The sequence below is a fragment of the Plectropomus leopardus genome, chromosome 23 (assembly GCF_026936395.1).
Source record: "Plectropomus leopardus strain MGB_pleo_1.0 chromosome 23, ASM2693639v1, whole genome shotgun sequence".
In the NCBI taxonomy this organism is placed as follows: Eukaryota; Metazoa; Chordata; class Actinopteri; order Perciformes; family Serranidae; genus Plectropomus; species Plectropomus leopardus.
Genome location: NC_142198.1, coordinates 984,352 through 998,107, shown reverse-complemented (window position 1 = coordinate 998,107; position 13,756 = coordinate 984,352). Strand labels below are relative to the sequence as shown.

Here is a 13,756-nt window from a genome sequence, read left to right as displayed (position 1 = left end):
TTACATAATGCCAAAGCTCTTTGAGTGGTGGAACAACTAGACAAGCACTAAACAATTGCCATTTACCATCCATTAAACCAGGCTTCAAAATACTTGATTTTAAGTGCTTTAAGTTCTCCAAGGACCTTTATTGAAAATTACATTTTAGAGTAACACGCTACCTCATGCATACTTTTCTCTTTTGAAATGATTGTAAGATTTACACATACTAATCTGAACCATTGTTTATGTTGAAAGTATTGATTAGAGGAGCTTTAATCTTTAAAATGAGTAAAAAAATTCCATGGTCCCTGATGACACAATATAACACTAAAAGCAAAGACAACACAAAATACTGTATCAACATCAAAGTTTTACATCAAACTAATTTTGAACATACTGAGCCCTTGTTTGGTTGTCACTCAAATGAGAAAGTTGACTGGGACACGCCCAAAGATAGACTATCAGGAGGAGGTGTCATTCTCTTTGAGCTGCACATGCTGCTATTTTTAACAGATAGCTGAAACAACCAAGAGGTGGGAGAGAGAGAGCGAGGGAGAGAGAGAGAGAGAGAGAGAGAGAGAGACTTTGGGAGTCATATGACCTGCAGCTCATTCCAGAGATAGTGGTGGACAGAGCGCTCACTCTGAGCTCCCATCTGTTCTTACAGCAGAGCTGCAGAGCGTGTCAGGGATGCGTTGAAACACCATCAGAGGACTCTGAACAGATTTTTGGAGTATTGTCAATAATAACTATCACTGAAGGACATAACAACATATCACATTTGGGAAAACAGCTGAGTGACAATGCCAGAGGAGAAAGGTAATGGTGACCTTTAATAACCTTTAATAGGCTATTTTTGGTGTGTTAACCCACCTGCCTGAGGAGAGTCTGGAGCGAAGGATTTGCTTGTGTGAACCAGGACTTACCTATAACCATTTCAGCCCTGTCTTCTGTAGACTCCTTTACCACAGTAAATGATAGTTAACTATAATCTTCTCACAACTCAAAAATATGGAAATCATCATGAGTGTGTTTGTGGTTACAGCATGAATGTGTGTCTTTATAAGTCGTACTTTACCTGCAGCCAAACAGGCCTCCTATTATGTAACGGCAGTCAGAAGTGTACAGCACTTTCTGTTTGAATGTGGTGTGTGAATGTGAAGGACAACAACAAGCGTGCGGTAGCAGACTGAATGCTTATGCTGCAGATTGATGTGCTGCCTGCCTGACTGCAACATCCCTGGCAACATAAGTGTTGTCTTGGTCGCCTGCCTGCATCTCTAATACTGGGAGCTCAGCCATCTGGGCTGCTTACAAAAGGGTGAGGGCTAGTTGCTAAGAAGAAATCACTATGATATTCCTTCAATGATTCACAGTGTGTCTTTGCTGTTGCATAATGCAGTTGTAGTGACCTTTAAGGGCTTTCGTGTCTTTTAATTTCCTCTAAGCCTATTTCCATAATATATATTTTTATAGTAATTTATAGGTTTCAGGGTGAAGATAGGCTTTGATGTTGAGGATGTACTACATTGGTCATATTTTTTGGTTTAAAATAGTGTAAACATGGGTGTATTTAATGTGACAGAGAACAGAATTTGTTTGTGATTTAAGACAAAAATGCTGGCACCCATACACAGTTTGGCATGCACTGTTTACAGATCCCCTGCCAGTGGTGGGAGTATTTTGAAGTACTACTAGAATGTAAAATACTACATAATTGAAGTAAAAGTCCTGCATTAAAAATTAGGTAAAGTCAGATGTAGGGAGTGTTTGTTAGGGCAGTGGTGGCTGAGTCTTTGGGGACTCTGCTTCAGAACCTGGACGATCTCTGCTTCAACTCTTCGCATTAACAAATTATGGAGTGTGGACTAGGAGCTGGAGAGGTGGCAGCTCGCTTCTGGGCACTGCTAAGGTGCTCTGTAAGACACCAACCCCAAAAGGTGGGGCGACATCCTGTGAGCCTGCACCTCACTCTCACATCTCTCCATACATAATGAATGTGTACAGGTCCTGTTTGCAAATTATTGAATCAAATGATGGTGAAGGAATGACCCGCCTTACTCTCCCTGTGATTGGCTACAACTTGTTGCCTTTAGTGGTTGGTTTAGGCAGTAGGAGTGGGATTGGTTAGGGTAAGAATATCAGGGTAAACCAGTCTGAGGCAGAGTAAGGTAGTGCAAGGTGGGTCATTCCTTCACCATCCAAGGATTTGAAAAGTGCATCCTGTTTGTGCATGTGAATACTCAACAGTAGTAAAAAGTCAAACTTCCCCTTGCCAGATAAATAAAGTATATCTTTTTTTTTTTTTATAACTATGTTCAGCTAAGTTTTTATTTGTATTTTTTGGGGCATTTTTGCCTTTATTAGATAGGACAGATTAACAGTGTGAAAGGGGGAGAGAAAGGGGATGACATGCAGCAAAAGGCCACGAGCCAGACTCAAACGCGTTGCCGCTGCGGCAAGGACACTGCCTTCATTCATGGGGCACCCGCTTTATCCACTCAGCCACTGGACACCCCAAGTTTTTATTTTTTTGTATTAACGTAACTCTACAGAGGGCCAAGGTGAGAACAGAATTAAGAAAACCCAATTTCACTTCAATTAACTTTTGTAATGATGCTTATTGCTAAATCCAACCTTGGAATCCAACCTTCTTCAACAGTCCATTCAATTTGTATCCACAGTCATAGCATTTTTTTCTTTTAATTTGGTAATGTCGTTATTTATTTAATATTTCAGTTTTTGGGGGCCTCTGTGGATTGAACATTGCCAGAACGAGACAAGTTAACAGAAGCATGGAAATGCTACAGTTGATTCAGACATTTTATTAACAATAGCATGGCGGGGGGAGGGTTAAATGCTGAGACCATTTGAGACATTTTGGAACATTTTCTATTATTATAATTTTGGTCAAATTACATTAGAAAATATTTTGAAGTTTTTTTGTATGTTAGCAAGTTAATTGTTGTAAATTTTTGTTAAAACCATGAAAAATTCACGTTAACAGTATGTCTTGTACTAGTTGTAGTGAAGTAAAAAAACAAGATAATTTTCCCTGAACAAAACTAGGCTTAAAAAACCCCTTACCTGCAAAATGACCATGTTACCTTGAAATCATGAAGAAAACTGATTTTCTCACACGTTTGCATTGTGAGGGTGAACATTCTTCATGAATTGTATTAAACACCAAAATATATGTAAAACATTGGTTTACAAACTCTGACACAATTTGTACAGTATGATCCAAGTTTTATTTATCCAATTGTATGATCAATGCTTTCCAAACACATGCACTTTTGTTAAAATGTTATGATATAAAACACTTCTGCCTACAAATAGAGCACCCTGAGCATTCCTGAGCACACAAGTGTGTTTGAGCTTCACTTGGGCGAAGATCAAAGGTGTTCGGCTTTGCATGAGACTGTTTGTACTGATGTGTTTTAAATTGTGACGTTATAGTGAAAATGCTGTGTGTGGAAAGCACTGAGCATGTGATTGAATAAATGAGACTTCATAACACAGGGTGAGTACCTGATATACAAATGGTCATTTTGTGATGAAGTATTTTTTTAAATACTTGTATTTACTACTGTTGACCCTTACACACTTGCTTATGAAAAGTAGCACCTCTGTTGGTTCCAATAAACATATCACAAACATGGCCTCTCCTCTCCAGAGACTTGTCCTTGTTAAAGCTGATCCAATGTGAAGTTTGTGGCTGTGTGTTGGTGTCGAAATGTGGGGCCATGACAGGATTTTGTTCGGAGCAGACAGGCGTGTGATTGCTGCCTTCACAATGTGATGAAGCTTGTAAAGTTTGGTGATGAGGACATATCAGCGACACACTGACTCACCCACACGTACACATACAAACACACACACACGGGCCACGTGGTTCCATACTAAAAAACACACACGCTGTACATTGACATACTGGACAGCAACACATGCTTCAACATGGGGCGCTTTGCTTTCTATTTAAATATTTTGTCTTTAAATATGCTGCTGTGCACGTACACATGTACAGGTATATAGTCGAGACATTGAATCAGTGCACACAAACAAACACATGCTGCTTTAAGCGTTTGGCTGTGTATCAGTCTCAGCCAAGGACAGTGCATCCTGGCTGTGTGATGTCATGGCTGGCTGGCTGTCAGCAGTCAAAGCGACGCCCGTCACTATTCTGGACCTGCCAGTAAACAAACCATGTGTGTGTCCTCGTCACTGTACTAACATTACCCTGCTCACATTTTAGCTTTCAAAACACTGAAATCAAAATGTGTTATATTGCTCTTTGTTACATTAGTCATATTTATTTATTGCAATTCCTGGAAAATTTCTCACCAAGCTGCTCATTGCCTTTGTGCATGTTTTTGAAAGAAGTGAAGCAAGCTCAAGGTTTAAAACTTTAAATACTTATGAAAGGTGTCTAAATGCAGCACAAGAAAAGTGCTGTCGTTCCAGCTTTCAAAGGTTTAATTTACTACTCTCTCTGCAGTAGCAGATGAAACATTCAGCAGTGTGAGTAATGGGGTCTCTGTGTGTCCACTGCATAATGTCTCTTTGTGCACTTTAATGTCCTGTGGTTGTTGATAATGGTGTGTGTGTTGCACTGGCCTCTCTCCCCTAGGTGCAAAACCTGCAAAGGCATATGCGGCGGTTTGCACACCAGCTATGCTCAAACAGCTGACACAATGCTTTCTACAGACAGCCTCTATTGATACATCATGCTGTTTTTTTTTTTTACAACTCTTTCATTCCTTCCTACACTGGCCTTTGTGTTCCTCCCAATCAGCTGTGTTGCTGATGAGCAGTTATTAGATTAGCACTGCATCCTTCACACATTTATACAGGCGAGCAAACACATATGCACTGTAACATGCTCAGCTGTTCACTGGTTCTGCTGCATCACACTGTCATACAGCACTATCAGACAGACAGGTTCATCATGACAGCATCGTATCCACTTTCTCTTTTTTGTTTCCTTTTTATAAAAAGATGTTTTGCCATGTCATTGTCTCTGTCTCCATCCTTGTCTAAAAATTACTTCAGTCCCCAGGCTCATTCTGAAGTACTTCTTTTTGCTCTTGTGCTTGTTTCTGTCTCTCTCTCTCTCTCTCTCTCTCTCTCTCTCTGTGCCAAATCTCAGAGTGCCAGCTAACATAATCACATAAGAAAAAGGTTCTGTAAATCGACATTTTTGTTATGCTGGGAGTCACAAACTCCCAATTAAGTAAGTTAATGGGTAGGGGGGTTTGGGATTTTCTCTGATTCAGCCACAGCATCAGCAATAGTCCTGGATCTCAGTCTGCTGCGTTGGACAGGGTTTAGGTCAAGGTTCTGTGCATGCCAATGAAGTTCTTAGGGCTGTATTTAACCCAAGAATATCTTGATTGATCTCGATTGAAATTCCGCCTTCTTTTGAACCAATCGGTTGATGTGAGATTTAAAAAAAATTTGCCCGTTATCTCTAGGTGAACACAATGCACTGAGTTCACTCTTCCTGAGAGGGTTGTGTGTCCATCAAAGCATTTTTTTTCCTCTCGCTGGGTACAACATTAGCATTTGCACAAGGTGAGTAAACCCTGCATTTGGGCAAGTGGAATAAGTGGAATGCTTTGAGTGTGAAATAAATGTGATCACCAATGTAAAAATAAACTACTCACTGTACAATTTTACACCTGAGCTGCGTGTGTCACTCCGTCTCACCACTAAGCGTGGAACAGGACTGAAGAGATAAAATCTGATTCCTGGAAGGTGACTACGCTGCTTACTTTTAGCTATTCAAACTAATAGAAACCCATAAAATGTTAAGCGAAGTAATATTCTCACCCCTGTTTTCTTAAATAAACAGAAAAATACAACTGTACACCTTTTGAATTCAACTTTCTCTCGGTCACAGAAGACTGAGGCTTAATTGTCTTGTTTAGTCATCATAAAACACACTCCATTCCTACTTGACAGAAACAAAATAAAACACATAAAACACACCTAAACTGTTTTAGTTACTCTTCCTAGTAATCTAGTCAGTAAGACCACTGTTCCAACAATCACCAGCTCCAGTGTGTACCAATTGTATCCTTAATTCACCACGTTAGATGTAAAAAACGTGCTGTTATTCCCCATGGTTTCTCTCTGCCTGCTGTCCTCCGGCTGTTTTCAGTCCTGGAGCTTCTCCCTCCACCACTAGGTGTCACTGTGTCTTTCAGCTCAGCTGCCTGTCCCACCAGTAAAGATTGGAGACTGTGCTGTGGTGGGGCATGTGGTTCACCACATACAATGACTTTTTGTTATTTATGACTGTATTGAAAAACATACCTTTGGAATTTCTAAATATACTGTTATACTGTGGTAATGCCCAAACATACTTGACACTATAGAAGGTAACTCTGGGGTTGATGATGCCATCATAATGTTCCTAATCTTATATATCTGTGTTGGTCTACATGCAAGAGAGAAGCAAACTATTTTCAGTGCAGGAGCTAACATTAGCCATCCTGCCACTCCAACAAGAGCTCTGGTGCAATAGTATCCCTTTCAGAGGCTTTAGAATAAAATCTTCAACTGCAGTATCTTTTAGGAGACTTTGTGATAAATCCATCCAATGTATCCATTTTCTGATTAAAAATAAGGGTTGGAAAATGTGAAACAAGTGTTGAAAAACAACAGCTGTTTACCAGCTGGGAAAAGAAAGCTTTAGTGGACACACAGCCTTAACACCAGTGATTGTTTGACCAATAAGAATTTGGTTGGACAAGAGCATATTGACTAGCCAATCAAACAACCGACCAGAAATTTTCAGCCCTACTTCTACACCACACCAAAAAGCACATCTCTTTCTAGGGTTAGCTCTGGGTACAGGAGCTTTGTATTTCCATATTTTAGGTCATATAGAGAGGATCCAACTGGGGTTAAGACACAGCAGAGATGCTAATCCAATTTACTATCTGAAATCAAAAGAGGAATAATATGGTATTATTCTGATTGGACCTCATAGTGTTTGACTTGAGGCAGCTCTATGGAAATGTTCTAGTAGAACAGCTGCAGTACAACACGTGGGCTCATATCTGTGGGCTGTGTTTGACATCCATGTGGAACAAGTTTTCACTGAGTCATCTGTCACACTAGTGGCAGGAATCATATGTTTTAACACAAAGAGCACATTCATTAGAAAGCACACCAGTTTTCATGTCTTGTTTCACTTTGGGCCATTATTGAAAATTATGACCAATTTAATCATGTTGCAGTTACTATTCTGGTTACTGTTATAATAAATAATATTGTATAAGTAGTATTTTTTTAGCAGTAGCACCAGCAGTATTAGTGTATCCAGTTTCAAAACATGCTTAGTAGTTACTACTACAACTTACTTGGTAGTAAGTGAGTTTACTTGGTCCCACATCTCTCTGTTTATGCGGCATGCTCTTGTCTTTATAAGGACTGAACCAACAAGGGTGCACTGGTGTCATTTACCATGGAGGTCAGAGGTCAGCTTTCTGTAGTGCTTGACCTTAGGGTCAGAGATCAAATGCTGTTAAGCTCAGATTGCAGGTGTGACTGCACAGGTGGATGTCTTTGAGGTTAATGTTTATTCTGTGTGTATCTAAAGTGCTGTAGGACCTGTATTCAGTGAACTGGGCTTTTAGGCTCACTTCATGTCTTTTACTTGGCATCTACAAAATGTGTGATAATGGAGTGAGTTTTCTGGTGGGCTGTCAGACAGGAAACTCCTCAGCAGTGAAGTAATGACTGTATAAAGGCAGGGCCAGGTTTCAGCAGGCTCTTAAAAACGCAACAGGTTAATCATATTATCTAGGTGCAAGACCTGGACAGGATGTGAATACAACCAGTAAAAGAGTTTTTACTCTTAAATGTAGTTAACAGGCCTTTAAAATGTTCCTGGGCTAATATCTGCCATCCATGCACTTTGTTTCTTTGCCTCTTTGGGGATAAATTTGATATTATAGTAGCTTGACTTGAAAGAACCTCAAAACTTAATGGAAGTTGCAGACATTATATAAAGAGGAAAGATATGTCATTACATAAGTTCAAGCCATATAGCTAAGCAATGTTAAATCCAGATATTAGCATCAACAACGTAAAAGCAAATTTTCCAATTTACAATGGGAAAAAACGGAAATATACTATAGGTTTTTTTTTTTGATAATTTCTTTGCCAACTTTTTATTCATTGAGAAATTAAATAAAAAAGTGCATGACCTAGTTTTGTTTCTAATCAACTCATCCTTTGGGGCGCCTGGTGGCTCTCTCTCCGCCTTTCACACTCAAGCTGTCCTGTACATTAAAGGCAATAAAAGCCCCTAAAAAAAATCTTTAAAAAAAATCCTCATCCTTCAACTCCGAAGATGTAGCAGGATCAAAGACAAATGTAATTTTATAATAAATCCACCTTCTACCTTCTTAGTTTTTAGTGGATTCAGTATGTTGCAAAGGTGGCTAGTATATGTAGCATATGGTGTATAGTCCAAGAGCCACAGGTGAATGTATTAAGAGCCCTGGATACAGGGTTAAAAGCGGGCCCCATTCACTTCCATGAAAGTTGCTCAGTGGAAGCCAGCACAGCTCTACTTCTATGCGATGAAATTACCTGGATGATCAGCGCTGCTTCTGCGTCACTGGATCCATCGAGCATATGCACTAGAGACTTCCACCAACTGAGCCAGCCACTTCTGCTAACGTTAATGGGGATAAACTGATTAAATCTTGTGATTCTTAATGCTATCGGACCAAATGGCCCAAATCCTGATAGTGAAACAAGTAATTCTGGGGGGGGTTGTGACGCTCAAAAAGATTTATCCACTGCCTATGTAAATTTTTAGGTCCAATAGCATCATGTGATGAACTTGAGAGTTGTAATTACACTATTTTGCCTTTACGAAAATTTGCTTCAACGCCTGGCACGCTTCCTGGGGGCCTTGAGTCACTCAATAGTTCTGCCTGCATGTGACTCCGAAAGAAATTCTCCTTCTGAAACATTACAAAAAGACAACACACAGCATAATGTTCAATACAGTAGTTAGTAAGCTAGCAAGACAAATGTTGAACAGGGGCTTGATGCAAAATTCAGAGTGTATGAGTTGTCTGGAGATGGTATTCAACATGGAGGTGATTGGCTAGCATAGTGCTAACTCCAGAAACAGTGCTAAATAACGGCATCAGTGCTTACAAAGCTAACATCTTAACTGGGGTGGGGGGGCTGGGGCATGGGTGCTACACTACTGAGACACTGCCATCTTGATATCAGCAGCAGACTAACTGCTGTAGGAGTGCAGTGTAAAACGGCAGTGATGAGCTAGCTGGTGGGATATACACATGTGCTAACATGAATACACCAGCTTCTCTGTGGTTTACCACAACAAACCACAGAGAAGCTCAGATAACAACACACAGAGGAAGCGTGACTTCATTCACTGCTCAGGACTCCACTACTCCACTATATTTTTAAATAGCAAATAAGGGTTTGCTGCTATTCATGTTTTGAATGTCATTTACAGAAAGTTTAGTCTGTGATATATGTGTGAGGGCTAAGTCTTTGCTAATTAGCTTCACGTATTAGTATTAGTAATCCATGCCAATTTTATTGGGCTAGCTTCAGTGCATTTCAACACAAATTAGAAAGCAGTGATAGAAAGTTATTTTCTTCATTTGTTTTCATGTGTTTACTTATAAGAAAGTGACAATCCCCAAGGTCAACAGCTCAGCCGCCATGAAGTACTCATGCTGTGGTAATGTGAACATTTGGATACCTCACCCACTCCAATTGCCTCTGCAGATGGTTCACAGCAGGAATGCTGCAGAGAACCATGGGATCCCCGTGAGTTGAGGGAGCACTCTATTTTTAGGAGGTGCTATTGCATGGCCTCTTGAAATGGCATTTGACATATAACTGCATGTGTGTTTCACTGTTTTGTGGCCTATGGTTACTTTTTACATGTACCTTAAAAGACTATTTATGTTTAATTACCAACAAAGCTGTTGCAAGAGATACTGTAGAACTTTGTTTCTCAATTAGTTTAGCTGTCTGAGGTTCTCAACTTCAATCCCAGCAGCAAACACATGTTCTGTTGAAGTTGTTTTTTAGCCTTTCTCAATAATTGTTGGTCATTGAGTTGAATAAATGTATAGGTTCTTTCTAATGGTGAATCACAGAGAGATGCCGCATGTCTATGTTTGTGCAGTTGTATGGTATGTGTGTGCAGGTGGTAAACTGCAAACCTGTGACAACCTGGTCAGTGTGTGTTCCCAGAGGCTTCCAGTGGTGTGACTGTACGCAGCACAGACATGTAGTGTTGCATTGCTCAGATAGCTCCCTGCCTGGCTCCGACCTTTGGTACAACAAAATCAGTAGTGGCTGTCAGCCAGAGAACAGACACCAGCAAGGCTGATTGATGATATGGACAACTGGTCCTGGAGAAGACAGGGCACCGACATGGGTAAAGGGGTTGGGAAGAGAGAGGACTCCATGCTGCTGCGCACAGCACTGTCACTCTCTTTCCTACATCATAGAGAGGAAACACATTACCTGCATTCATCACCTATGTCCAACTGAATTATTTGCACTCCCTGTTTCCTTGACCTCCTCGACTTCATCTTTTTCATCAAAACTGTCTTCATTCTTTGTAAGCACAGAAATGATAAGGCATTTAGGGTTTAAACTTTGACCTTCATGCTACTAGTTTCTGAAAGGGCAGACATCCACTGATCATAATGTGCCTCTGATATGGAGGAGTGCACTTTTGTATTCACACACAATTCCAAAATAGATTTTTTCTTGCGTGCTTCATAATGGCGCCCTTTCTTTATGATGCGCTGCATGTGGGTTTTGTTTCAGTGACAATATGTCAGCATTAACATTAGCTAGAAAGCTAAGGTGACACTACATTAACAGATGGTTGACTACACAGTGAACAAGCTTATGGTACGGTGATAAAAGGACAACACTTACCAACAACATTCAATGTCCACCGGCTGATCTGCTTCCTCAGATGAGCTTTTCAGTTGTTTTTATGACAGTAGCCTGGCTAAAAGATTCTTTTTTCTGATTCTGATTCTGAAAAAAAAAAGGGCAATGACAACACCAGTGCCTTTCTGAAAGGTTAAGAACCTTTAAACTAGCAGTGCAGAGAATGGCCCCACAAACATGGCAGGCTGCTCTGAAAAAAAAGATGCAGGGTGCAGACGCCAACTCCCCATAGGGAACAATTGAAAAAAAAGAAGACTCTTGCACTGAGAAAAAAACATTAGGTGGACATAGGCCCTTGCCACATGCAAATCTCTGCCCAGCCAAAAACCCAGAAAGGACCATTGACTACATTAATAATGCATGTAGCTACTGTGATGTCACCCATTTGTTTGTGGACTTCCGTTTTAAAACTTTGAGTTTAGCATTTCGCCTGTCGTCATCTTGATTTTTGAAACAGAAGTTCTTGAGCTGTGGAAGAGTGAGAAGTGGATCTGACTAAAAGACTATTGCAACCAAGCCCCCAGGAAGTGTGCCAGGTGTTGATGCAAATTTTACATAGTGGCCAAAAGTGGAATTACACAGTCGGGGTCGGTCATGTGATGCCCACTTGTCCAGAAAGACTTCCCCCCATTGACATACATCGGGAAAGAGACATCTATAAATCAGTAAATATTTTTTTGTGAGTGTCAAACCCCCCCATGAAATGACTACTATCACTATCTAGATTTTAACCATCCAGTTCGATAATATTTGGAAAGTCTAAAAGACCAGCAAGATTAATTCTTCTAGACTGCAATTCAAGCTAGCCAAGTCGGTGGCTCTACAGGTGGAAGTTACCTGCTCTGGCACACTCGGTGTGTTTGGATGCGGTGAGTCTCTAGAGTGCATGCTGTATGCGCCAGTATATCTGGGTATTTTAAACAATTCTACACCCAGAAAAAGACGTTTTCTGCTTCATGCACCAATGAGCAGAGCTCATAAGAGTGAACAAGGCCCCGCCCCCATGGCTGTATCCAGACCTCACTGTAATAGAGTGGTGAAGGGATGACGTATTTTTGTAGGCCAACCAGGAAGTTGGCATTGCACTGGTTCCCTCGTCAAAAACCTTTATGGGATTTTTGAATGGGATTTTCAATTATTGCCAAAAGTAAGCTCTGTGACGAACACGCTTTATGATAAGTTTATGATACTTACAAGTTTTGTTCAACATGATAATCCTTGCAGATGAAAAACACTTTTGTGTATCTGAAGCGTAAATGAAATCGCCATAAGCAAAAAGCTATTGTTAGGCTATACATGAACTACATCCTGGTTGCACGACTCCAACGTCACCACTACAAACACTGTAAAAAGACGTTAAAACATGATTGAAAAATATTATAAACATATACTAAATCTACAAATTTGAGTGTGACTATATAAAGCTGTAAAGGCAGACAAGTGGGTTTAATAAGTTTCTGTGTCCATTATGATGATGTCTAATGTCCCATTTAGCCACTTGTCATTAACCACCTTTTTTAAGAAGAGTAAGATCTTAAAAAATTTTTAAAAAATGGGTTTAAGTGGACATATTTTATGTTGCAGAACAAAACTTCTAAATATATTTAGCATGTGTTAACCACAGACTTTATTTAACGCATTTTACTGAAAACCCATTCAAAAAACCCAAAGACTTTAAGATGAGGGAAGTGCTCAAGGTTAACGGACTTCCGCGTTTTAGGACTCATTACTTCACCACTCTATGCATTCATGGTAGCACTGCCTTGCAGACAGCCTGTCACTCTTAGCTGCCTAGCCCCTAAATATATGTAACTAAACAACTGTACCGTTTTCATGAATGGCAGAAAATTAGCCACAGAGACCAAAACGTTTTTTTTTTTTTTTACCAGGCTGTTAACATGTTTATTTTTGCTGTTAAGTTGGGCATTTTAACATGGGATCTGTGGCGAGTGTGGAGTCAGCCTCAAGTGGACATTGGAGCAACAGCAGCGTTGGCTTTTCAGCCATGGAAGTTGCTGCTTGAGAGAGACATGGGAGCAGCAAGTAGACATGGTTCGTGCAGTGCACTCATTATTAATTTAGTCAGCTAATTGTATCAAATATGAACAGCAAACTGCTCAACACTAACCCATACCCTCTGACAGATTATTGGTGCCTTATCACAGACCACCACAGAAGGTTACTTGCAGCCAGAATATCTGGAACAACTCACTGGACACTGGACTGGACTTCTACATATGGTCCAAAAGACCATCTCCTGTCTCCATCTCAACCCCACCCTCCTCTTCTGTTTGCTGTTTGAAGAGGAAGTAAAGACACTGGATCCCCCACAACAGGTGCAAGAGTACAGCAATGCACGCTGGGCCAGATCAGAAGGCAGAGCCCCTCCCTGCTCTCCTGGGAATACCAACCCCTGCTGCCACCCTCCTCCCCACCCTTTCTCCATTCTGGACTGTTGTCTTTTCCAGATGGTTGCAACCAACCCAGCCGCAGGCCTTTTTTAAGAGAACTCAAGACTTTCCCCTCCTAAATTCTTGTCTTTATTGGTTAGCATGCTCACATATCCGCTCAATAAAGGCCCACCTCCTACCCACAATCGAATCTATAGGCAACAATGTCCAAAATTCCTATTCTTGTCCTAATTCAATGTGAAAGTCAGCACATTTTTAAGCCAGAGATCAGATTGTAATCAAGACATATGGATTGGATAAAGTATCTCTGTGGATTTTAGCATCACCCAAAGAAAACTTCATGAATATATTTTGATTATGATTGTTAAACTCAAGAATGT

The 13,756-nt window shown here is 40.4% G+C and overlaps 1 protein-coding gene across 14 annotated transcripts in view; it reads left to right on the top strand.

Annotated features, from left to right (window-relative positions):
• Positions 1–582: 582 nt before the first annotated feature.
• The window catches only part of ablim2 (actin binding LIM protein family, member 2), a 95,424-nt gene continuing 82,250 nt past the window's right edge, over positions 583–13,756 (top strand). For 10 of the 14 annotated variants that reach the window (XM_042511934.2, XM_088073166.1, XM_088073160.1 and 7 more), the window contains exon 1: positions 583–801. In XM_042511934.2, coding sequence (XP_042367868.2) covers positions 786–801 — 16 coding nt within the window. In that variant the 5' untranslated portion in view covers positions 583–785. The remainder of the gene's footprint in view (positions 802–13,756) is intronic. The other 4 variants (XM_088073163.1, XM_088073165.1, XM_088073162.1 and 1 more) reach the window with 1 other exon arrangement.